We start from the raw sequence: 27,267 nt of genomic DNA on the forward strand, positions 1-27,267 counted from the left end.
TGGGGCTAATCCATTTGAACTGGGTCCACCAGGCAAGTAACTCCAGATACAATACTGAGAAGGTGGTAAAAAAAAAATGGGAGCAAATTCCAGGCACACAGAGCTCTTCCGCATGTCTAAATGCAATCAAATTGCAGATGTATAGACAGTTTCATTGTGTGGATAGTTATTTGCATATCTAGCTAAACTGCTTCTGCTACTCACAAATTGCTACTTTCAACAAAAATCTTTTGGGGGTCATTTTGAAAACAGCATGTACGGGTATGTTGATTATTCTCCTTCCTTTTTATATGTGTTTCCCAAACTTGGGTTTCCAGCTGTTTCTGGACTATACTTCCCATCATCCCTGACCACTGGTCTTGCTAGCTAGGGATGATGGGAGTTGTAGTCCAAAAACAGCTGGAGACCCAAGTTTAGGAAACACTGCTTTATATTGTACCATGACTGTGCATTGTTGCTTTACAAGAATAGAACCTGCAGTCAGGGGGTTGGGAACCTCAGGCCCGTGGCTAGATCCAACCCTTCAGGCATATCTGTCTGGCCACACTCCCTCCCTGAACATACTGTCTTTCTCCTGACCACACCTTTCACTTTGCTTCATGTCCTTCTTGAGCATCATTGGCTGGCTGGAATGTTTCCTTGAACTCGGACAATTATCCTTGCTTGCTTATAGATAGAGGCTGTGCTTGTATGCCAAAACCAGTCTACAAAGGTAAAAGTTATATTCATGGCTCTGCACATTGTTGCGTCTGGCATCATTAGCAAGTTGCCCAGGAGGAAATATGGTTCCTGTACTGGAAAAGGTTCCCCACCCCTGCTATAATTTAACAAAAGAGGCAGGAATAAACAAGAAAAAGAGGCATGGATAAACAGCGGAAAGCAGATGTGTTTATTTCAACAGCATGCGCTTAGGCTTAGTTATACTAGGGCATGGGAACTGGGGAAGGAGGGGATTCACGACAAAAGTGGGATTTGGGGAAGGATTGGAGGAAAGGATGAATCAGCTTTTAAGGAATGAACTGGTTTATAAAAAAAAGCCTTCTGCAATATTTGAAATAATATTCTTAGGCTGGTATCCAAAAGCTGCTTTAGGCATTGATTTTTTTTTTCCTATTGAAGGAGAGATCTACATGGCACGTCACAAATAATTTTTGAAAGTCACCTTTGGTTCAAAAGTGGTTCGCAATGTGACATAAGTGCTGCTGTTAAGAGAAATGCAAGCCCATAGTGCCATTGATCACACAGGACTAGTATCACTGTTATTTGGACCCCGGATTGATTGATTGATTGTTCAACACTTCTCATCAAACATAATCCTCTGAAGAGGACCAGTGTTACATGGGTTGGGGATTGCTAGAAAGTCCCTGGTAGACCTTGTACATGTTGACACTCCTTAAACACTGTTGTGCTGAGCTCATTTCTTATGATTGTGAATATTTGCTTTTACAAGCATATCCCCCACAGTCCCTTAAATTTATTGACCCTTCCGTTACACAGCTGACCAATCCACATGTTCCTCATCTACAACTGCCAATAAAATCTAATCTGACTCTTACATGTCAGTTGTTAAATAGGAAGTAACAATGCAAGCATGGCACTTCAGTGTAATAGGCTGAAAAGTTATGTTTCAGAAATGTCTACTTTTAGAAATCAGAAATGGTGTGACAGGATGCATTGTCTCTCTGGATTATGTTGCATAAATGTACATTCTGGACAATCAATATTTATCCAGCCTTTCTCTAAAATTGGCTGCTTCCCCAAACCTGTTCATAGCTGCCTCTTATGTGTAGATGGTGCTATTTTGGCTACACAAAGGACTGTACTTTTAAATTTTAGGATTCCTCACCATCTCTTTTAACCTTAAACAAATATATTTGCATTGCTACCAAGGGAAGCTTTTCCACTTGTCCACAGATCCTCTTGCAAGGAATGCGTTCCAGAAAGTATGAGCTTCTGGTGTGTCTGCAGAGCCAGATATCACACACACACACACACACACACACACACACACACACACACACACACCTTAAACCTTTAAGAAAGGTAAACACAATTTGGAGAATTTCTAACAAATTTATTTCCCCCTCTTTTTAGGGTGATGTATGTTTAGGACTTCCCCATGCAAATTGCTAGGAGGAAAAAATCGGTCAACATCTCAGCACAGCTCTAAATTTTATCTTGTCTCATGTGCCATGCCAGATTTTGCAGTATCTGAATAGTCCTTAAGGTGAATCATATTGCAAAGCATTGCTCTAGATTAGTCAGAACAAATCTAGTCAATAATGGCAGCGTGAGCAATATCTATTTTACTTCACCAGCACCCATCTAACACAATTCAAATTCACATCAGTCATTCGGTGTTTTGCATATGAAATCTCACCAACAGAGCTTGGACTCAGGATATTTTTTTTTTCTTTAAGGGGAAGAAAAGTGTCTAAACTTTCTCCTTGGTATTTGTTTGCATTTTCCTTGCTTCCCCGTTAAATGCTGCAGGCTGTATTGATAAATGCATTCTTTCCCATTAATCTTTTCTGTCCAGAGGAATATTATGGGTTCATTTGTCATTATAGGGAGGAACTAGCCATTACACTTGAAACATGAGGGCTTAAACTGAGTTATCTGCCTTCCTCTTCAAAATATTTAGGCACTCTGTGGTGTGATTTTACGTGCTTTTCCATATCCCCACCAGAAGCAGCCAGTGATGTAGCACAAGTGGTGATGTCACAGCAGGCATTACAAGGAGAGGAGGCTGAACTTGATGCAGGGGTTTTCAGCAACACCTCTATGTCTAGAGCATCAACCAGGTCTAGCGCATCAACCTAATGTTTAGGTGGAATCTTCTTTCTTGTAGTTTGAATCCATTGCTCCGTGTCCGCTTCTCTGGAGCAGCAGGAAACAACCTTTCTCCCTCCTCTATATGACATCCTTTTATATATTTGAACATGGCTATCATATCACCCCTTAACCTTCTCTTCTTCAGGCTAAACATACCCAGCTCCCACTGCCTCCCGTAGTTTCAAACCCATGTTAGTAGCTTACCTAAAATAGACCCACTGAAATAAATGAAAGTTAGGGCCATTAATTTCAATGGGTCTGCTCTGAGTAAAACTTTGTTGGATATCACTCTTAATTTTGAGTAAGCAAGCTTTGGATAACATAAAGAAAACTCTTCCAAAAACACATCTTTCCCCCTGGGGAAAATGAGATCAAAGACAAAATGAGGCTTGTACAGTGACAGATGTCAATTATATTACTTAATGCACTACTTGAGGTCCATTGAATAGATTAACAGATTGTGACAAAATGACAAGTACATTCTGTGGTGATTGATGAATTGATGTGTTATCAGGGTCTTCAAACTGCTAGACCCAGAAAAATAGAAATTGTCTGAGATCAGTGTGAAATCATTGTTGAGCAAATGGTTACTTATTTTGTATGAATAGGCTGGATTGTTTTATCTTTTCCTGATAGTTTTCTTTTTTTATTTATTATGTTTATATTCTTCCTTTTTGTTCCTTGATAGTCTTATGTTTAAGGCAGGGATCAGACCCAGACCTTACTAATCTTTAGAAGGTTATTTCCGGAAGTGCCTTCCAATAATGCCCTGACATTCCCCAGTTTATACAGTAATCCAAGGATGTACGAGGTGGGCTATGTTTATGGTGGTTGCCAACCAACAAAGAATGCTCTTTATGTACAAGTGGCTGTGTTTTTCCACAGATAGAAGACAGCTCACAGTGGCTTCAGCCACACCAATCTGATCCTTCATCATATCAGCCATATGGACAATAACAACTGGCAAAAAATGTCGGGCCTAGATTAGATCTGATTGAGGTGGACCTGCAAGTTATTGCAAGTGAGGTGGCTCCACTTCCTTCCCCACACCACTGCATTTACACAGATGGATTCAATGTGGTATCCATGTTTAAGACTTGGAAAACTTAGTTTTGTTACTAATCATAGTTTTCACAGATGACACCATTTCCATCATTTTTCTCAAAGGATCTGCTCCAAAAATACTGCTTCCATTATGGGAAAATAACACATGTGTAATGAGCAGCTGTGGAGCCATTTAAAGGCATGCATAATGCGCACCCTTTACTTCCTTCCCCAACACAATCCAGATTGATCTCATCCAGATATACACTCATGCATCTTGTTAACAGATGGTCAGCAAGGCTTGGGAACTTGTGTGTGTGCATGTCAGTAGCTAATGTGCAGATAAAACAATTGCTGGATCACATGCACAGGATATTTTAAATGCGACATTTTATCAGATAATTCTAAAGTGCTTGCTCCATGCCTGTTAAAATTTATGTTCATTAAGGCCTCAAACTGCTTCTCTCCCCCTCCCAACCCCCAAATCCTGTTGGGTCATTGTCTTGGTTATTGTTGGGGAAAGGATTTCCATAAGAAGAATCTGTGTCTTCAAAGAAACACTGCCATGTCAGGATTTCTTAATGACCAAGAATTACCTGAATTTACTCACCCATAGGACAGAAACAGTGCAAGCAGACTATTAATCAAACAATTACTTTTCTGGTTAAGCAATTTTCCAATAATCAGGTTTGACTGATCTCTTAGGCAGCAATGCTGTTCACTAACCGGTTCAGTTGTATAATCTAGAAACGAATCATAGAAGCCAAATAAACCCACGGGTCAGTTTTAAAATCATTTAAGCAGAAACTGGAAGCCAGGGATTTACTGGGATGAGATGTGTTATTGACTGATTAATTACAAAATTCAGCCTCTGGAAAGGGATTTAAGTTCTAAACTGCAGGTTAAATGCCTCAAGTCATTTTTGTTACTTGGATGCACTTGGATTCTCTCTGAGATGGTTAGAAGCCGCAAAATTTCACTGTGAATTTCAAGGTGTCCTAGATTTATAGAAATTGAGATTGAGCCTGAGCTCCTTCCTCATTTATAAAGCACCCAGCCGTTATTTTTGGTTCTGCCTTTTGGCTTAATATCACCACATCAAGACTTGTGCAGAATGTGGGAAATGTGTCTTTTGTTTGTTCTTTTTCCCTCTTATTTTCTAAGGGTCAACTAAAACTACTGAATTTCTTCACACAGTTGTGTATATAGTTTCATAGCCTGTAGTGTGAACCAGGCAGCAGATGTGATGAGCCAGCATTCATCTGCATTTCAAGAAAATGCAAATTTCATTCATCATGTGTGCCACCCACTCATATATTTTAATGAGTGAATGTGATTACATTAGATCCATCAATTTTAGTGGGTCTGTTCTAAGTAACTTTTAGTTGAATACCATTCCACTTGTGGAACACATTTCCACTCACCACTCTCCCATGCAGCCGCAAATCTGCTCTGGAGGGTTGGGGCATCTTCCAGCTCACCTTTGAGGAGGCATGAAGGTAAAAAAAAGTAGGAGAAGAAAGGAAGGTCCCCTTCCCAAGCCCTAAAAGTATCACCCCCTTTTTATAAGGAGCGTCTCCACACCCATCGTTCTGCCCGGACACTGAGGACCAGCACCGAAGGGCCTTCTGGCGGTTCACTCACTGCGAGAAGCCAAGTTGCAGGGAACCAGGCAGACGGCCTTCTTGGTAGTGGCACCCGCCCTGTGGAACGCCCTCCCATCAGATGTCAAAGAGAAAAACAACTACCAGATTTTTAGAAGACATCTGAAGGCAGCCCTGTTTAGGGAGGCTTTTAATGTTTAATAGATTATTGTATTTTATTTTTCTGTTGGAAGCCACCCGGAGTGGCTGGGGAAACCCAGCCAGATGGGCAGGGTATAAATAATAAATTATTAATATATTATTATAAGGAAATTGTGTTCATGGCAGCTCACAATATACAAGATAAATGATCAGCTACACCAATAAATAAACATGAACAGCGCACATTTCAATGGCAACACATTTCTGATATCATAAGGGCATTTCAGTGATGTCCCAAATAACAAGTCATAATTGTTTTATTTAAAAAATAATCAAACCGATATTTCTTCATAGTTATTTAAAAACCATCCACAATCAGGAGTTGTAGAAAAGAGCGAAAACAGAGGGAGGTGGAGTCTCCCTTCTGGGCCGCTTCCCAAGCCATGCCCCCTTCACCCACCCACAATTGCCTAAAGCCATGGGTGGGCTCTGACAGCTCCCGCAGCTGAGGAGGAAATGACATCATCTGGCACCAGGCCGCCCTAAGCTGCAACCACCACTCCCTGGCAAGAACAAGGTGACTGGTGTTTTTAGAAGCAGCTGCCTCTTGGAAAATGCTGAAGCTGAGCAATAAGACTGATGGTAGCCAAAGAGAGAGACTTTCTCTGCCTAATTTTCTTCAAACTCTATACTTTCTTCAGTTATGTCTTTGTGTCTCCCCATGTGGACACCATGAGCCAGGATTTATTGCTAGGTTATTGGCTTGATGTTGGTTGGCACTTGGCAGTCCTATAAATTTCTGCTTTTTTAAGCAAGCGAGAAAACATTTTGTACATTCTCAAGGGCATTTTCTTGTTTTTGGAAGCTCTGTGGGCAAAATGTTGACTAGGAGGACCTACTGACAAGGATTTTCTTTCGCAAGCACCCAGTAAAACCTGGAACTGGTTGTGCTAAGCATATGCCAGCATAGTAAATCTGAATTTGCAGTAGGCACTGGAAATCTAGTCCAGGATTAAAAACTCAGCAGATGTTCACTCTAGGCATGGGTCCAAGCAGAGAAAACCGGGCATTGGCACCAGCCTAACCAAGGAAGCTAGCCCAAGGCAGAGCAGTGCATCTGGCAAATCCCAGATGCACTATGAGATGCATGTAGAAGGAAGCTGATACCAACTTCCAGCTGATAAACCCAAACTTCTGTATGTGGGACAGTGCGTGTGAGTGTGCCATCTTCACCTTTCATTTTAAAGTTGCTTCAGCTCCATGAGACCAACTCTACTTTTGTAAATTGCTTGACTACGATCCAAAATACGCTTGGGTTATTTCTTCTTTCCCTGTAATAGAAATGCCAGGGTTATTTGAGCCATAGAAACCTATTCTACTGCACTCCTGGAAAGCTGAGACTGTTCATGTTACAAAAAAAACTACAGCCATCACTAGACAAGATTCCAGATTCTGCTGGCTAAAGGTGCTGGCCTGCGGCGCGTGGGGGGAGGGGGGAAACAGCCGCAATGGCACCCCGCTGGGATTGTGCTGCCGGGGGCGGTGTGCTCCCCCCGCACTCCTCTTCCTTCGCCAGTGCTGGCATGAGTTTCTCCTGCACCACACAATAAGAGGGACCTTTGTTCCTTCCACAACAGCCAAAGAAGGTGCTCTGTACCATAGGCACATGAGGATCAGCAGAACTTCGAGTCCAAGCAAGATGTTTATAGAAGCCTGCAATCTATTTCTCTAACACTTGCAGTGTTTTTGCACACATTGGCGAAGTGACAATGTCTCAAATATATGCAGCTGTGCCTTATTCATTATTTCTGCTGCTGTGCATTTATTCATCTCTTTTAGTAGGACCAAGGAACAATTGCCAACAGAGTTTCCTCCCAGTGTTGGAGGAGCACTTCCTGACATGAGCTTTATATAGCAAATGGGTTGTTCAGATCTATTCCCCCCCCCCATGTGTACAACTGGTGTGTTCGCTTCCACACAGTCCATTCTTCTCATTCCTTGGCATTCACTGCTATTTTGGTGTTTGCCATTCACACCAATGGGGGGAATTTGACTGAATGTTTGTCTTTACTCTGTTACTTTGCTGCCGCTCCACCTTTCCCCATTCTGGACATGTATGCAGTGGTATCTTGGTCCTCGAACTCAATCCGTTCTGGAGGTCTGTTCGACTTCAAAAAACCTTCAAAAACCAAGGCTCAGCTTCTGATTGGCTGATTGGCCCCAGAAACAATGCAGACAGCTGTTAGTCCTCCAAAAAAACATTCACAAACCGGAACACTTACTTCTGAGTTTGCGGCATTTGGGAGCCGATTTGTTCATCAGCTAAGCCGTTTGGGAGCCAAGGTACCACTGTACATGTTATTTCTGTACCTGTGCATGTGTTCTTAAAAGAAAAAAGAAAAATCACCAGAAGCAGACAACCTTGATCACCCCGTAGGTATCATTTTTTCCAGTGGTCAAAGTGGAGGCTTGAAGTTTTGGCACTTCAAGACCCATTTCTATGGAGGTCTTGTACAAGCTTGATATCTGGTTATATTTGTCTGCTGTTTAATTTTGGGGGTGCAGAGAGGCAGTATAAAAGTCCCCAAGAATACCATGAAGGACCCTGTAACAGTTGACAGACAATCACATATTTTCCCACAAAAATGGGGGAGTGGAGACATGGGACAAAATTAGTCTTCCGGGGGAAAAAACCGATATAATAACTTTTTAAAGGCCAGTGTATGTACTGTGATTGCATACCTTGAGGCAACCATCAGTTATCCACATTTACTTGAGCAAGTGTGGTGTAGTGGTTAAGAGCAGTAGACTCGTAATCTGGGGAAGCGGGTTCGCGTCTCCGCTCCTCCACATACAGCTGCTGGGTGACCTTGGGCTAGTCACACTTCTTTGAAGTCTCTCAGTCTCACTCACCTCACAGAGTGTTTGTTGTGGGGGAGGAAGGGAAAGGAGATTGTTAGCCGCTTTGAGACTCCTTCGGGTAGTGATAAAGCGGGATATCAAATCCAAACTCCTCTTCTTCTTCTGTGTGGAAATCCTCCTTTGAACTGGGTTGTTGAAATTCAGAGGTGCCATTACATTGCAGCAATCTTTGGAAATAGGTGTCAAATGCATACTTAGGAGTCACACACACATCATTTGGTATTGGGGGCTAACTAAACCAAATGGGTAGGTTGTGATTTGGTAGTGAACAAATGGGAGTAAGGGAGAGTTCTAGAGAACACCCCTCAAAACATCACCACACACATATCCTGCCCCCATAATGAAGTGCCCCCCCCCCAGTAATGAGTTCCCACACCAGTGGTGACTATGACGACATAATAGATTTTTCTTTTCTTTTTTTACAAATTGGATTTTTCACAGTAAGGGAAAATCCGGATTAAAAAAAGAGTTGTGCCTGGCATTTTGATGACAACGATGCCACAAAACCTGTATACATGAGCTGTTGACATTGCAGAATAAATTCCTGCCTGGAAGCGTCCAGAGCCTAGTCTGGAACCAAAATATGTATAGCTTTATGTGTCTCATATTCTGCTTATAGCAAGAACAAAAGTGCTCCTGGCTGAACTTGTGAAATGGTAAGAAGCTTGAATAAAAATCAAACTTCGGTAAGACAAGTGTTTTGGCTCAGTGTCTGCTTTCGGACTACATTTCTTTTAGGTTTATTCATAGCATACCAGAAAAGTGGCCCTTAATTATCTACTGAAGGATTTGCTGAGAGTCAGGATTCTCCCTGCCTCCCCCCCCCTCTTAACAGACAAGAAAATAACTCTAAAATTAGCAAATGCTTCACATACTCCATCCCTTACCCAGGTCTGCTACTGTTGCTTCAACATTTGCTTTTTAGAGGTTTCAAGTCACAACTAATGTAGGCTTTGGAGGGGGGGGGACCTGCCCAACATGTGATTAATGACAGCCAAAGCTAAGCCTGGCAAAACAGTTTTTAAAAAATGTTGCTATATTCAGCTATATTCAGAAGGAGATTTTGCTGAAAACCAGAGAAGGGCTGAGGCGCAGTATTAACAAAAGAGATAATCCTGTTTGATCGTTTCTATTTCGCACAAATACATTTCCATGTGCTTAAGCCTTCATAGAGTGGGAACGGCATGAGCAAAAGGCTGGTTCTTAGTTCTGGACTGAACATTCTAAACTAAGCAAGGAATTATAGATTTGTGAACTGATCACCCTTCCCTTAAGAGTTGTTGTTGTTTTGAAGTAGCATGGTGGAGGGTAATGATGGACCGCAGTGCGGCACAACAGGATGGGTGGGTAAATCCAATCTCATTGTGACCTTTATGCCCCCCCCCTTCCCCCAAGCTGCTATTTGCCTTATTGGAGAACCCATATTGCATCCACATACATTTCTCCAAAATGCGTAGGAGGGAAGATTATTTCACATGAAAACAGTGGGAGAAGGGTTAACACCCTTCTTCACCCAGTTGGCTTTGGTCTGTCTCGGGAAACAATGGAGGGGTGCACCTTTGGGGTGAAGTCAAATTGTTGGAGGTTACAGTGTTTTGTGTTGTGTATGGACCTATTAGGTCCATAAATTACCATATAGCATATATTCAACACAAAAAAACAGCGACAATTTGTTGTTGACAAAAGACAGCTGGACATATGTTGTTGTTTAGTCGTGTCCAACTCTTTGTGACCTCATGGACCAGAGCACGCCAGGCACTCCTGTCTTCCACTGCCTCCCGCAGTTTGGTCCCTCCCGCAGTTTGGTCAAACTCATGTTCGTAGCTTCGAGAACACTGCCCAACCATCTCGTCCTCTGTCGTCCCCTTCTCCTTGTGCCTTCCATCTTTCCCAACATCAGGGTCTTTTCCAGGGAGTCTTCTCTTCTCATGAGGTGGCTAAAGTACTGAAGCCTCAGCTTCAGGACCTGTCCTTCCAGTGAGCATTCAGGGCTGATTTCCTTCAGAATGGATAGGTTTGATCTTCTTGCAGTCCATGGGACTTTCAAGAGTCTCCTCCAGCACCATAATTCAAAAGCATCAATTCTTCAGCAATCAGCCTTCTTATGATCCAGCTCTCACTTCCATACATCACTACTGGGAAAACCATAGCTTTATCTATACAGACCTTTGTCAGCAAGGTGATGTCTCTGCCGACCCCATTACCTTCTGTAGCTTAGGGTGTCATCAAACCTAAATCCAGCCCTGTGGAAGAGACATGTTTTGTTGCAGTTGAGGCAGATGAAGTTGTGGCAGATCCAGTTGTGCTGCTGCAGACGCACTCGGGTATTTCTTCTCTTTGTGCTCCTGCTAGCGGTCATTCCTCCTCTGGTCACTGCTGTGGATAGACAACCTGACTGTTGTTGCACTGTGGTCGTCTGCAAGGGATTCCCACAAGGTGGTTCCGATTCAATTTGGGGCTGGAGGCACGGTTGCTATAAAGAGATGCTAGAGCCAGTCACATATCTCAAAAGTTGCAACTAGTTCATCACATACATACTGTACACAGCACCTGATTGACAGTTGCCACTGTCAGCTGGTCACTTGAGGTGGAAGGAGGCTCACTTCAGATCCTTTCTGCCCTCCACTTTTCCTCCGCTGAGCAACAGAAGCCTCAAATTCAATCTCCCTGTTTACTCGTTGCTTTGAAAATACCATTCACCCAGATAATGATGGTGATCAATAATGCACAAGGCATATATTGTATCACACGTGCCAGCTTTATTGGTGCAATATTTCTGCACCTGATTTTGGGCAATTCCCCCTTCACACTGCAGCCCTCTGCCACATAGCTTGTTCAGGAAGGTCCTGCAGCCCTGGGAAGAACGTTTTCAGGGCCACACAAGACTGCAAGGGACAAAAGGACAAGGTGTCTTCAGCTCATGCAACCATTGGGTACGAGCTGTTGCTGATCTTGTAAGTTAGCCCACTTGATCCCTTGATCTCATATCCATACTTAGCAAGATGTATAGTCATAATTGATTTTGGTGGTTTGTTGGGTTGTGCATGTGTGAGAAAAATATGTAGGTGTTATGCCTCACCCCCAGGAAAAGAAATAGAATGCCAATCATTGAAGAAGCTAAAATAGTAATATGCATGGGAGGCAAGTGGACTTTATACTTGAACTGTGTGCCTGCAAAGCGTATTCTCCTCCTGGCCTTCTCCACTAGTGATGTGTGAGTAATTCAGTCTTTCTAGATTTCAATATGAATTGACCTGTTCTGCACCTCCTCAGCTACTACAGTGGTACCTCTGGTTGCGTCCGCTTCAGGTTGCATCTTTTCAAGTTAAGAACGCGGCAAACCCGGAAGTGTTTACTTCCGCGTTTCGCCGCACCTGTGCAGAAGCTTCGTGCATGTGGAAGTGCTCTCTCACCAGAAGCGCCACTCTGGTTGCGGACTTTTGGGGGTGTGAAGGGCACCCCAGAACAGATCGTGTCTACAACCAGAGGTACCACTGTACTTGGATTGAACTTCTGTTATCTACCAGCTTTCTCACTTCTCAAATGTTCCAATGCAGTTATCAGCTCAAAAACTGTATCAAAATGCTCCTTAAAAAAAACCAAAAAACCACACACACACACACACACACAAAGTTTACTCTAATAGAAAACACATTTTCAAGTGTGTTTCCTGAAAGGAACCATGTTTAACAATACATACTTTAATTTTAATAATTTTTTAAAGCAGATTAATACAGAAATAGGATGGGATGGGCCACATAAATAGGATGGGACTTTCATCTCCATGGTGATTATAGCATTTGTAATTATCAAAATGCATTCAGTGTTGTTATTACTGTATTTTATTTTATTTTTGAGAGAGAGAGAGAGTTCTGCATGCTGAAGTTAAAACAAGATGTCCGAATAATCAAATGTGCATCTCTTGTTTTTCACTTACCTTACAGTTACTGGCTGACCAACAAGGTTTTCATCAAGCGACCTAGCACAGGACTCCTAATGTACACACTTGCTACGAGGTTCTGCGATGAAATTCATCTCTATGGATTCTGGCCCTTCCCGAAGGATATAAATGGAAAGCCAGTCAAATATCATTATTATGATGACTTAAAGTATCGATTTTTTTCTAATGCCAGCCCACATAGGATGCCATTAGAGTTTAAAACTTTAAGTATGTTACATAACAGAGGAGCACTTAAATTGACGACGGGGCGGTGTGCGCAGCAATAAAGCACAAGTCGAGGACTAGGAGAAGTGCCAGATATGGGCTTCGCCACACAGATTTTATGGACGAGCAGTGGGATCAAAACAGTGGATTTATCCCTGTGCACTGTACCAAGCCATTGGAGAACAAGGAAGTGCACCGGAACTCCCGTACCAGCGAACATTTTTACCTGTTGAAGTGCTAAATCTCGAGTGCAATGGTTCGAGTAAGTGCCACTTTCTCTAAGATCAAAGCTTGAATGTATAAAATCAGTAGTGTTTACAAGATCCAACGATGCATTCATCACCTGTTAAAGAAGCAAATAGTCCATTTACTGCTCATTTGCCAACACAAAGCCTGGCAGCGTGTAACAAAATACCCAAGAGGTGGGATCTGCCCTTGAGGAAATACTTTGCATTCGGCAGCAACAATCAAGGCGGAATTGGCAGAGCAGTGGATAACATCACAAACATCAAGCAAAATACCTTCAGCTGGGGGCATCCCCGGCTTTGTATTATAACCTTTCTCTTTTTCCTCCCTGTTTTTAAAAATTGTCATTCATTTTCTATGGTGTTTGGGTATTGGAGCCCCTTAAGGGATTTTGACAAGATAATACTATGAACATTTTAAGTAATCGTCAAGAAGTGGTCTTAGAAGATCTTATTTTTTAAACAAAATCTTCATTGCATCTTATTGCTCAGCTTATACATTGCAGCTGAAGTTACCTCCACGTGACAACTTGCTGCTGCTGTATCACATAGAGCCAGCCATCAGGTTTTGCCCCCGCAGCCCTATATCTCAGCACCAGCCACTGCTGGGAACATGTTCTGCTGGAGAAGGTGATGTTGGGACGTGTATGGAAAATGGGAGCGGGGAGGGTCATCTCACTAGCTTGTTCTGGATGGTATAACTCGTTGAAAAAAAGCTTAGGGTCTCCCAACTGCTTTTAGGTGCTTCTTTTAGGGTGAACTGCATGTTACAATAAACACACAACAAAAGTGTGCTCAAACTTCTGAACAAAAAGCAGCTGTGAAGTCACAATCCGGACTGGTGAAACATTCCTCATCAGGGCTCCAAACTAATTTTTCTGCTAACCTCTTCTGTCCAACTGCTGAGGGCTCCCGAGTGTATTTAGGAAAACTCCATACGAAATACACGGTGTGTACAAACTTGTATGGAGTGTACATTTTTATCTTTGGGAGACAGATCGTAGCAAGGGCAAGGAATTTTCCACAGGATACTGTCCTGATCTGGGTGTGTGTTCCAGATCCCAAAGTTGCTTCTTCTTCAAAACAGAAGTAGTTACCGGTAGTTTAAACATACTTTTTTCCCCTGAAAGTGTGTTTATTGTAACATTTAGTCTGGTCTAAAGTACAAACTTAGCAGAAGCTAAATTGCAAGCTAGCACTTTTAAACAATCTGATGTTTCGAGCTGTCTTTAAGGCAAGATTTTTGTTATGAAGATGATATTGTTAACAAGCAGGTGCCCTTACATTTGGTGCCAAAGATTATGCTGATTTTGTAATCGATGTAGATTTGTTTTCCTTCAAATGATGAAAACGTGTAAAATTTAGTACTTGTTGCTGTGCTGCTTTAGAAACTGTTTTCAGTCTCCTTTTTTGCTGTTTATTTGTTTACTGCTAACTTGGTGTCTAGATTTTGTTTGAAGGACAAATTCCTTAACTTGACTTTGCTTTTTATATAGGCTTTGAAAATCTGAAACAGATGCTTTCCCTTTTTTAAAAAAAAATCAGACTATGACCATAATATTCTTGAATCAAGATATTTAATCACAATTAATGTAAGTTATAAATAACATTGAAATGTCAAAGTCTGTATAGTTTAGTTGGCATAGTGGATTTTGTTTTTCGTTTACAAAACCACTTTTAAAATGCAGATTCTTCATAGTGCTGGACAATATGTGCATTAGTCCTGTTCTATAGCATTCTGATGAGCAATATGTGAAAATACCACTGACGAGTTCCCTTGCCTTTTCGCTTCTTTGAAGCTCCACTTTCTATATGGGGCTGTATTTTTTGTTCTGAAACAGCAGACAATGAGAATTATTAATGGTTTTGTATGAACAAAAAGGGTTGTAAACAGAATGGCTGTAAATCTAGAGTATCAAAGCACAATTGATGGAGTGGCTTCAGAAATGCATGTTGGGGGAACAATCAGCGGTTCTCTCATGTGGTTTCACCTGCAGATTTATGCCATATAGAAGCAGAAGAATAAAAAACTAGAAGAAAAACAAATGCAGAATAACTCTTCATTTTAGTCCTTTTCAGATATTTAGGGCCCTTTTCACACAGTCATATGACCTTCACATATTTAGTGTGTTTAGCTGAACAGACAGGACCCATGCAGGTTTTAGTGCTCAATGCGTAATAGTCTGAGAGGGACCTCAAGAGAAAAATAGTCCAAAATAAAAATTCCTCAGGCTGCTTAATGACCATAATACAGTGGTACCTCGGGTTACAAACACTTCAGGTTACAAACGCTTCATCTCACAAACTCTGCTAACCTAGAAATAGTTCCTCGGGTTAAGAACTTTGCTTCAGGATGAGAACAGAAATCATGTTCCGGCGGCATGGCAGCAGTGGGAAGCCCCATTAGCTAAAGTGGTGTCTCAGGTTAAGAACAATTTCAGGTTAAGAACGGACCTCCGGAACGAATTAAGTTCTTAACCAGAGGTGCCACTGTAGTAATGTTGGCATGTTTCCTTTTGAAATATAGTAATGTTAGAGCAATCTAGCTAGACTGATTTTCCATAAAAGGTGTTAGATTTCACACAATCACCTTAAAGAAGTTGAGACTAGTGCCTTTTTCATCCTCATGCATAACTTCAATCCTATTACTTAATTCTTTTGTGTCATGTTTTCCTCCCCTTATCTAGACTATTTCCACGTGTCTGTAAAGGGCTAATAAACTGGTTAACAAAACCACTTTTATGTTTTGCATCTCAGGGAAATATCAGTTTTCCAATATAAGCATAACAGGAAAAGATAGAATTGAAAGTGGATGAAAGCCTATCATATTACATAAAAAAGAAGAGGCAAGGTTTTCATGTAATGGAATGAGGCTGCAGTCCTATGCACCTTAGAAGAATTCAAGGGAACATGAATAGGATAATAATAATAATAATAATAATAATAATAATAATAATAATAATTTCTTATTTGTATCCTGCCCATCCGGCTGGGTTTCCCCAGCCACTCTGGGTGGCTTCCAACAAAGATTAAAATACATTAAAATGTCACACGTTAAAAACTTCCCTAAACAGGGCTGCCTTCAGATGTTTTCTAAATGTCAGGTAGTTGTTTATCTCTTTGACATCTGATGGGAGGGCATTCCACAGGGCGGATGCCACTACCGAGAAGGCCCTCTGCCTGGTTCCCTGTAACTTGGCTTCTCGCAGTGAACCGCCAGAAGGCCCTCGGCACTGGACCTCGGTGTCTGGGCAGAACGATAGGGGTGGAGATGCTCCTTCAGGTATACTGCAATCCATCAGGCTGCAATACTATGCAAGTTTGGTTGAGAGTAAACACCGCTGAGCACAGTGGACTTACTTCTCAGTAGCAGTGCATAGACTTGGGAGTGTGAAAACAAAGCCACTTAGATGAAGAATAAGGATGATTTAAAAGATGCTAGGAAAGATTTAAATGACCGAATGGTCTGCTTAAAATACAATGTTGCAGTGTTTGGCTCAGCATTTCATTTAGGCCTTGTTTCATTGAAAATCTAAAATGACAGTAATTTTAAACACGGATGTCACAACTGTCACTTTTTTATGCGCGTTGCCATTTTGGGTCCTCCAGCCCCTTCATTGTTTGCATGTTATGCAGAGACCATGAGCTTCTTTCTCTTTGTCACAACTCTGTTCTTAGTTACATGAGCACAGATTCTGGAATTTTCCATGAATGACAGCAGCCCTGCATTTAACCAATGGGATGTTGATGAAAACTTCTCATATCCTGCCCTGTGTCTTTGCCTTGAGCTTTTACTACATATCCCCTCTCTTGAGTAGTAAAAACGATTACCATTTAATGTAACATCTACATTCCCTGTTGGGATCAATCCCTAGAGTAGCCATCCACAACCCAACACCCTCCCAATGTTTTGGACGACAACCCCCACCAGCCACAGCCAGGATAATCTTATTGCCTGGGTCTGATGGGAATTGTAGTCCAAAAATTTGGAGAGTACCAGGATGGAAAAGGCTGTCTTAGAACTTCAAGAGTCGAAAAGGTAGCCTACAGAAACTATGGCAAGGTTACAGTTAGTGGGGTTTACATTTGCTCATCACATTGCAAAAAGTTATAAGTGTTCAAATACACGTAAGGAATAAATGGCTTCTTTCATTTCATAATTTTTCCATAACACATATTTGTTGCTTGTTTCCTACCACAAATACCTACTGTGATAGAGAATCATAATTGACCAGCACTATCTCCAACACATACCCAGTGGTTAAAATCTGATCCCTTAATGCAAAACTATAGGAACAGTCTCTTTAGAAATGCACAGTAAGAAAGGGAATTTGTTATCATTTGGATAATTTTACTTGTGAAGACTTGTAATTCATAAAGCGGTGTTTTATAATTCATGTTTTTTCTTTTTGTTTGGAGCTCTGGAGCTCCTCAGATTAATGAAGATAAATGCATAATATATTCATGTTTATCCTTTGAGGGGATTCTCCCTCTTATTCCCTTTCTGAAATGTGAAGACTACTCAACGTTTCAATTGAGTTTGGAGTCGCTCTCTTCAACAATGCCAGAATAACGCCCCACGAAAAAAATAAATACAATGTAATGGAGCTAAGCGAAAATAAATGCAACTGCCAGCTAGTATTCTGTTTGCCTGTGCACATTGGATACCTTGAAAGTCCATAAAAGTGAGGGTTCCAATTAGTCTGCTTTGTGGCAACTTTCAATACTGTTACCCACTGCTTTCAGCAAGTGTGGAAGTTACGCAGCCTCTTAGATCCTCCAAGGCTTAGGTAGGCTGTGATCCCATGAGATAACATCTATTCAAACAAGCAGTAGTGGTGTGTGCACTGACCGCAGGTTTCCGTTCAGACCCCAGTTTTGCCCTTCAGAAAACAGCCCAGGGACCATCAGCTCAAGCACCATCCAAATATCTGGTGTTCCAGTCCACCACCTCCACCCCACCATCTGAATTCACTATTGGGAAATTTAAAAACAGCTATAACTCATTTTGACAGTGGATGAAATTTGCAAGTCCCTCCAGAGTGGATCGACCCTTCAAAATTACTAGCACATTCATTTTCGAGCTTTTGTGCTGGGCATAATTCCTTTTGTAAAGGAGATCTCTATATTATTTCATTTGGAGGGCAGAATTGGAAGAAATTTACCGACAATATTGCCCCTTCTCAATGTATTACTCCTGCCAAATTTCAGAAGAATGTCTCTTAAAGTTTTAGGATAGTTAAAAAAAAGGTATCCCTTAATCTCCCAGGTTAGTGTTTTGAGGGCAATAGGTCTGAAAATTGTAGATATGAAAGCTGCCTTTGGGTAAGAAACAGGCCAAATTCCAGGTGAATAGGTCTGGGGCCTTTTGTGTTAAGCACCTGTGACATTTATTTTGGGGGGCAGATGAACAAAACCGTTTTCACTTTTGGGGAACAATAATTCCATAATCTTGATTTGACATTCATAACACATCTCTCCCTCTGCCCCCTTCCCACTCTGGTGTCAGCTGTCCATTTCCCCATCACTTATAGATATTACTTTTGCTTTTATCAGATGCTTGTCTGCAGCATTTTTTGACATTTGGATTGCTGAGGTGCCATGAAATGCTTCAGAGGTGCCTATTTTTATTCATGACACCTTGAACAGATCCTGCTTTGCTTTTGGAAAGCTCAAAATCTCTCCAAGGCATCCTTCTTCAACTTGGGGTTCTGGTTCTGACGCACACCCCTAAATATATTTCACAATTAGCCTTTCCGTATTTATTCCAGTATCTCAACTGCTAAAGCTCCGGCCCTTTTTCTTTTTTTGTAAGTGACATGTGTTGCGGGGTGAAGAATGGGGCAATTGACTTTAAAAATACTGAAAAGTTCCATTCTAATTTTAAAATATGTGCTCCAATCCAATGGGAGGGGGCAGTTACAAACAAGTATTTGCATGTGTGTTTCCTGGGCCGAAAGGTTCCAATATCTGGATCAGACCTTGACCTCTATGAAACAGGCACTCATCTGTTTCTCCTATTAGATTGTGATGGTGGACACATATCTCTAGATCTTGGTGCAATTTCACCTTTTTTCCCCCTTCTCCCTTTCTTTCTTTTTACCCTGGATAGGCAAAAGCACAATTGTTTTAACTGTATATACTAAAGGAAGGAAGTTTGCCAAAACCAGCCTTCCTGGCCCGTACTACTGCTATCGAGCATCCCCAGCTCTCATTTGTGTGCACTGTTGAGATGTATTCTGTCAGTGTCATCTTGTCTGATGCTTTTTTATTATTATTTTGTGTACAGGAGTTGTTGTTAATTCTTTGTTACTTGTACAACCTGTAAAATAAATTAAGACTTTTTTCCAGTACTTCTTTTGTTGAGGTTTTTGTACTCTTTGTACACAATAATTTCATTTAACCAAAAGCCCATAAATAGAAAATTTGCACATATCAGGATCACCTCTCTCCATATGAACCTTCCCATACCCTTAGATCATCCTCTGAGACCCTTCTTCATGTGCCTCCTCCATGAGAGGTCCGGAGGGTGGAAACACAAGAACTGGCCTTTTCTGCAGTGGCTCCCCATTTGTAGAATACGCTCCCCAGGGAGGTTTGGCTGTCACCTTCATTATACACCTTTAGGTGCCTGGCAAAAAAATGTTCCTCTTCAACCAGGCCTCGGGCTGATTGACATCCAATGCCCTTTTAAATGTGTTGTGGGTGGGGGTTATTGGTTTGTTGTTGTTGTTATTATTTTCACTGTGTCTGTTGTGTTTTTCATATAGTGCTTTAATGTTGTGAACTGGCCTGAGATTTATGGGTAAAGGGCAATACAGTCATACCTTGGGTTGCGAACGTGATCCATGCGGGAGGCAGATTTACAACCCGCAGCGTTCGCACCCTGAAGCGCTGCATCTGACGCGATTCGGCAGTTCTGCGCATGCACGTGACGCCATTTTGCGCTTCTGCACATGCGTGAGCACCGAAACCTGGGGAAAAACCTGGTACTTCCAGGTTCGGCGCAGTCCACAACCTGAAAATGTGCAACCCGCAGCGTTCGCAACCCGAAGTATGGCTGTATACAAATTTAATAGATAATAATAATCCTGTTAGATTTTGTAACACTTCTATAGAATTCTAAGGCCTAATATACAATGAAATTAACATATTTATCCAGTATTCATTGGCTTTGGCGCCACCTACTATTGACTTCGCTGCCTTTCACCCTGCTGATCTCAGTGGACTCCAGCCACCATTGCATAATGGTGGTTTGCTATTAGGAAAAGATGGGCAAGCGATTGCATAGTTTGGGTTTTCTGCTTGAAGCCATTCATTGCAATGGTATAGGTGTCACTGAGCACAGCTGTGTTTATCAAATAATTGCCATCATTGCAATCAAATGGTACACATGACTTGACATTCACTGTGCTAGTCTTCACACTGAAGGCAAAAGTGCGAGAAGCATTACTTGCAAGGAGACAAGTGACACCGTGAATACACACACACACACACACACACACACACACACAGACACTTACCATCATGATCCGCCCATGCTTTCCAATATAAACAAGCAGAGTATCTATACTGGCTTCAGATTGCAAAACCAAAAGTGTCTTCTAAATGACTTCTTCAATAAGACCTTCATATTGCTTCTTAGAACACCGTGCTTAGAACAACCCCTCTTTGTCCTTTCTTGTTTGATACCTCCATTTATGTGAGGGATCAGAAAAACAACTGGAATACTGAATCATCTTCCTGCCCTTCAATTTTCCCCTTTGCTTCTATTCTCAGCATTTTTTTGTTTTTGTTTTTTTGTTTTTTTGTTTTTATAAAAAAATATTTTTTATTTTATTTTTATTGTTTCCTCCTTCACTTTCTTGCTGTTAATCACTTAGGAGACCAGAACACATGGCTGGTAGGTATGCTTGAAGACTTTTGCCTGGTTGGTCCAAGGTGAGCCTTTGAAAATCTGAAATCATCACATGCAAAAGTGTTGGTTGAGTCCATCACCAAGTTTTTTTGTGGAACACTTTACCACCTGACCTTATTCTGGATATCATCTTGCTTTCAATGCTTGCCAGAAAGAAAACAGCAGATGGACCACTTGAATTACCAGCAATGGTATATCGGAAATATTTTTTATTTATTTTTTTGCTTTTTGAAGATTACTCTTATTTTTATGGGACTACCAAGGGATCCAAAACACAGAGAGAAGACAGTGATTCTGTTCTCATTGGTTAATGCACCACACCATTATGTTAATTTATACTTGGCCCTCCAGATGTTTTGAGACTACAATTCCCCTCATCCCTGACCACTGGTCCTGCTAGCTAGGGATCATGGGAGTTGTAGGCCAAAAACATCTGAAGGGCCGAGGTTGAGGAAGCCTGATTTATACCATAAAGAAGAAGAAAAAGCAGAAGCAGAAGCAGAAGAAGAAGAGGAAGAAGAAGAAGAGGAGGAGGGGGGAGGGGGGGAGGAGGAGGAGGAGTTTGGATTTGATATCCCGCTTTATCACTACCCAAAGGAGTCTCAAAGCGGCTAACATTCTCCTTTCCCTTCCTCTCCCACAACAAACACTCTGTGAGGTGAGTGGGGCTGAGAGACTTCAAAGAAGTGTGACTAGCCCAAGGTCACCCAGCAGCTGCATGTGGAGGAGCGGAAACGCGAACCCGGTCCCCCAGATTACGAGTCTACCGCTCTTAACCACTACACCACAGGGGAAGAGATGTGCTACCTGGGTTCATCGTATGGACAGACACTGCTTAGGGGTGAGTTCGTTCTGCCAAAAAAAAAAGGATTAAAGAATCGCCCTGAAAAAATATATGTTTCTCTGATATTCCAAATCTTTATCCAGAATCAACAGTTGATTCGGCCTGTGCAAGGTCCTTTTCATAACTCCAAAACATTTTGTTTACACCAAAGCTTTATATAGCAATAGATGGAAATGTTTAACTATCCATTAGGCTGACAAATGCATGAACACCATAAAAAGACAGCTTGCCTCAGCTACCTCTTAATTTGACTAAATTAGAGAATTAATGTAGATTTCCCCCTCTAAAATATATGATTCAATCAGAGGCCCCCACCACCTACAGCTTCTCCGGTGCATAATGCTTTTTCAAAGAAATTATCTCATTGTAGCTGGCTAGTTTGGAGGGAAAAAATTACAAAGCCATCCATCACTGTCCGTGAATGAGATAAGAGTATTAATGTGGAACCTGTTTATCTCCATTCAGGTATAAAATGACAATTATTTTAACATTAATTCTTACCATTCTGTGTTTTTCTTTGCTCTCAAGGGTTATCAGTTCACAAATTTGCTCCTAATGCATAGCTAATAGCAAATCTTTTTTTCCTCATTAAAATAGGCCCATGCTATTCTCTCTCAGGAGCTCCTGTAGGTCTGGGCTATTATGCAGAGTACACGGTATGCTAAACCACCATCTTAAGTTCACGTTGTTGGTGACAGCAGAGCTTGACAAAAGGAATACAGCCAAAAAGTAATAAAATAATGCCCAAGAGAAAATATGCAGTCAAGAAAATATACGGCAACCCCACAAAGTTACAACAAACCACCGTCAAATAATGCAAATCATATTTTTGTGGCTGCTTTGTAAATATCAGGCAAGACTGGGCCCACCATCAGACACAGTGAGGAGTTAATTTGGGGTGTTGTGAAAGGCTAGCTATTTTATATATTTTAAAAAAAACTCTTTATATTTTATAGGTATTATACAGAACAATAAGATTCAATAAGCTCCTCTCTGCCCCACATGGAAGAACAGATTCATACAAGAGATACAGAAAAGATATCATTTGAACGTCACCCTCCTAAGAGATGTTAAATAAAAGTAAGGTAAAGGTAAAGGGACCCCTGACCATTAGGTCCAGTCGTGACCGACTCTGGGGTTGCGACGCTCATCTCGCATTATTGGCCGAGGGAGCCGGCATACAGCTTCCAGGTCATGTGGCCAGCATGACAAAGCTGCTTCTGGCAAACCAGAGCAGCACACGGAAACGCCATTTACCTTCCCGCTGTAGCGGTACCTATTTATCTACTTGCACTTTGATGTGCTTTCGAACTGCTAGGTTGGCAGGAGCAGGGACCGAGCAACGGGAGCTCACCCTGTTGCGGGGATTCAAACCACTGACCTTCTGATCGGCAAGCTCTAGGCTCTGTGTTTTAACCCACAGCGCCACCTGCGTCCCAATAAGATAAATAAAAGTATCTGTCCACAATTTGCTGTGAGTTGCCAGTGGTTGATAGTCATGCTCTTTGTACAAGCATGTGCCAAAAAAAAAAAAAAAGTGTTATGGAACGTGTCTCTTTTGTCTATTCTTTGGTCACCTAGTTTCCAGTCAATTTATCCGTTAATGGCATGTCCCCAATTTGATTCAGCCACATTTTATATAAGTCAACATTTAGAGTTCTTCAGTTCCTGGCAATGGCCAAGCGAGCAGCTATTATCAATTGTAATATAAGCTCAAGTTCAAGTTCAATTTTTATTACAGCAAAAGCTAGCAATACAGAATATCATAATTCCAAATGAAAGAAAATCAGCAATAACATCACTAGTAATAGAACAATTACACAAAAGGAATTTGCAATGTGTCATTCAGTAGAAGGGATTTACGTTTCTTAATAGCTAAAGTGCAGAATTTGGCCACGCCATATGACACTGGGCTTGAGGAATCTTCCAGAAGGAATTTTCGTAAGTTTCCGGGGGGGAATTCCAAATAATATGGTAAGGGTGTAAATTTTGATAAAAGGGGTAAAATAAGTCGAGCTTGTTCTTCACTATAAAATTCAAAAAATAAAAGAATGTGAGTGACAGATTCTACCTTGTTAGACATGCAAGGGCAAAGGCGCTCATGAATTGGTACCCGCATAAATTTGCCATACAGCACCACTGAGGGCATTGCCTCAAAGCGGGCTCTAGAGAAGGCCCATCTATAAGCTTCATTAGTGATGTTAAATAAGTAAGGGGCAGCTGTAAAATTAGGCCACGATTTTAGACTTCTATAATTCTCTGGGAGTATGGCATCTTCTTGTTGTAATTCGACATTGTAAAGTCTCTTTGTAATAATTACTTTTGCCTTGTTCAGAGTTCCATTAAAAAGATCTTCAGGATTTAGGCCAATTTGTTTGATCTTGTTAGTTATTTGCATAAGCCAGGGTGGATAGGGAACTGCGGCCAGGAAATGAGGTAACATTCCCTTTGGATTGTAATGGATTTTCAACCAGAGGGATATTGTTTGCTCCCAGACTTTTAATTCCACTCTGGGAAGTCCTGCCTCTTGCCTTAACACTGCATTAGGTGTGCTCTTTGGGGTACCGAATAGTATCTTAAAAATTTTGATTGTACTGTTTCAAGGGTCTTAAGATTGTCAGAAGGTCCGATTTGAGAGCCATACAGGAGCTGGGCTAAAGATTTTGCCTGAAAAACTTTTAGGGCCAGAGGAAGGAAGCCAGCGCCTTTCCTTCTGAATAATCTAAGGGTGGCATTTGCACTTCTTCCTGCTGAAGTAGCTAATGTGGTCACGTGTGTTGGCAATTTGGCATTGTAGGAGAAGGTTATGCCTAAATATTGGAAGATCTTAGTTTGTTCTATGGCGTTTCCCTTTATACTTTTTAGATGGCAATTATTCAGCATCTCCTTCAAACATAAATAATAAAGGAATTTTGGGATTGAGATCTACCTGTTGTTTACTTATAGTACTTATTTCACAAAAGACTTGTTTTCCAAAATGAACAGACAAATTCACCACATGTAGACAAACGAAGCTACATTTTTACAGTTTCTCTAGCAAGTTTTGGGGAGAGCGTCATTGATTTTATTGAGTAGTACAGGATATGAGTTTTAGTGTGTTTTGCCTCACTTTAACTGAATAAAATCTAAAAGAAATCTCCCAGATTCTATTCCAGGAAGCCTCATTTATAGTATCATTCAAATGTCTCTCCCAGTGGAGTTTGAGAACATTTAAAGGTTTGGAAGAAAAATTGGCCAATGAGCTGTAAAGAAATCATACTCTTGCCCAATGGATCGGTGGAATATATTATATTTCCAGGGGAGTTAATGACTAGGTTGCCTGGGGTGTGATTTTTCCCCCCTACAAGGACATTTTAAATTTAAAGTCTTTAATAATAGGTTTGAACTTCTCAAGTAAAAGTAAGTTTCTTGGAATCAATGTACCCAGATACTTTGTATATGTTTTCTCAGTGCTAAGTCCAGTAAAGTTGTGTAATTTAGCTTTTAATTCGACCGAAAGCCCATGGGGAAATTTTTTGTAGCCATATGAAATTAATGACATCGGCAGGCGATCTAGAGGAAAATGTTGACGAGACACGAATATGGTACTGAATAGATAAATCAGAGGTAGATATGTAGACCTGAAATCCATTAGCATGGTGTTCATAGCAGAACAAATAAGATCACAGAAAGAGAAAAAGAAAGAACGGAGAGGAAGAAAAAGAGTAGATTGAAGACTGAATCTAGTGGGTCACTCCTGGGTGATGGTAAGAAAGAAAAGCCGTCAAAAGAAACAGGGAGAAAATAGAGAGAGAAGGGAATAAGAAAAACATACAGTAGCTCCATAGAAGCCTATTAAAGAGAAGGAGTGAAAATGGAAAATGCCACACACATTGCCAAAGTATTGCTATAACACACTTTGTGGCAAATGCATGCATGTTAAACTGTGGAGTAACAATAATGGTTATTTTACTCTTACATGCAGATTTCACAAGACACAGCCAAGTCTTCCAAGAAATCCTGAAATGTGGGAATATTTCAAATCTCATCTCTCAATCAAAAATATCTCAAGTCAAAGCAACTTCCTTCTCAAAGCTATTGTCATCTCTCCACAGGAGGTTGCCAGCCATGTGCATTTTCTCTTGTTCCTGACAGGAACCTGCGTAGATATTCTCCAGTAGTTTGCCTGAAAGAATGAAAACCTTGCATTCTGCCACATTGCTGTGAAAAAGCTCAGTATAAAAACCACTGCTACTGTTTCAACCAATGAATTTTTGGCCTTAGTGTGAAATGGGCCATAAATAAGAAATTAAACTCCTTTTCAGAATGCCACTTTCCTCACCTCAGAACATTTGTATGGTAATGTCCCTCCATCCCCGTGAGAATAAAGAAACTCGACACATCAGATAATTTATGGACCTAATAGATTATCTATTGCAGAATGTAGGCACCCTATATATAGAAATGAGCAAACCAGTGATATTTTAGGGAGCAGGCTAGCAGGCGGGGCCCATTACTTACATCATAGGAGCAATACAAAACACTGTTGCTGTATGTAGGTTTTATTTTATTTGTTTTTTTTCCTTATATTTTGGAAATGTACATCCAGGTTTTTTTCCTTTAAATTTTTTTGGGGCCCCCGAGAGAGTGGCGCCCTAAACTATAAATCCGGCACTGTACCCTGCCCATCTGACTGGGTTGGCCCAGCTACTCTGAGTGGCTTCCAACATCGTTTATAACATGCATGGCATGGAGAAACTGGATAGAAAACGTCTTTCTCCTTCTCTCATGACAATGGAACTCATGGAAATCCAATGAAACTGAATGTTGGAAGATTTAGGACAGGTAAAAAAAGGGATTTCTTCAATGCAGCACATTGTTGAACTATGATTCCTCCAGGAGGCAGTGATGACCACCAACCTGGATGGATTTAAAAGAGGACTGGACAAATTAAGGGAGGAGAGGACTGGCCATGGTTATCCGGCACAATTATTATGTGGCGCTGTGGTTAAACCACTGAGCCTAGGGCTTGCCGATCAGAAGGTCGGCGGTTCGAATCCCTGCGACGGGGTGAGCTCCCGTTGCTCGGTCCCTGCTCCTGCCAACCTAGCAGTTCGAAAGCACGTCAAAATGCAAGTAGATAAATAGGAACCGCTACAGCGGGAAGGTAAACGGCGTTTCCATGTGCTGCTCTGGTTTGCCAGAAGCGGCTTTGTCATGCTGGCCACATGACCTGGAAGCTATACGCCGGCTCCCTCGGACAATAATGCGAGATGAGCGCGCAACCCCAGAGTCGGTCATGACTGGACCTAATGGTCAGGGGTCCCTTTACCTTTTTACCTCCACAGCAGGAGGCAACAATGCTTCGAATCCCAGTTGCTGGAAATCCCAGAAGGGGAGTGTGCTTGAGGGCAGCTCCCTAGTTTCCCATTGACAACTGGTTCGCCACTGTGAGAACAGGATGTTGGACTAGATGGGTCATTGGCGTGATCCAGCAGGCTATTCTTTTGTTAACACGGTTTTTAAATATCTATATATGAAAAAGCTATGCCTTCATTACTCTTACAGCT

The 27,267-nt window shown here is 41.4% G+C and overlaps 1 protein-coding gene across 1 annotated transcript in view; it reads left to right on the forward strand.

The window, feature by feature from the left end:
* The window catches only part of ST8SIA4 (ST8 alpha-N-acetyl-neuraminide alpha-2,8-sialyltransferase 4), an 83,842-nt gene extending 66,779 nt beyond the window's left edge, over positions 1-17,063 (forward strand). Inside the window, exon 5 of the mRNA XM_035100005.2 lies at positions 12,491-17,063. Coding sequence (XP_034955896.2) covers positions 12,491-12,773 — 283 coding nt within the window. The 3' untranslated portion in view covers positions 12,774-17,063. The remainder of the gene's footprint in view (positions 1-12,490) is intronic.
* The last annotated feature ends 10,204 nt before the right edge of the window (positions 17,064-27,267 follow it).

The sequence above is a fragment of the Zootoca vivipara genome, chromosome 11, assembly GCF_963506605.1.
Source record: "Zootoca vivipara chromosome 11, rZooViv1.1, whole genome shotgun sequence".
NCBI lineage: Eukaryota > Metazoa > Chordata > Lepidosauria > Squamata > Lacertidae > Zootoca > Zootoca vivipara.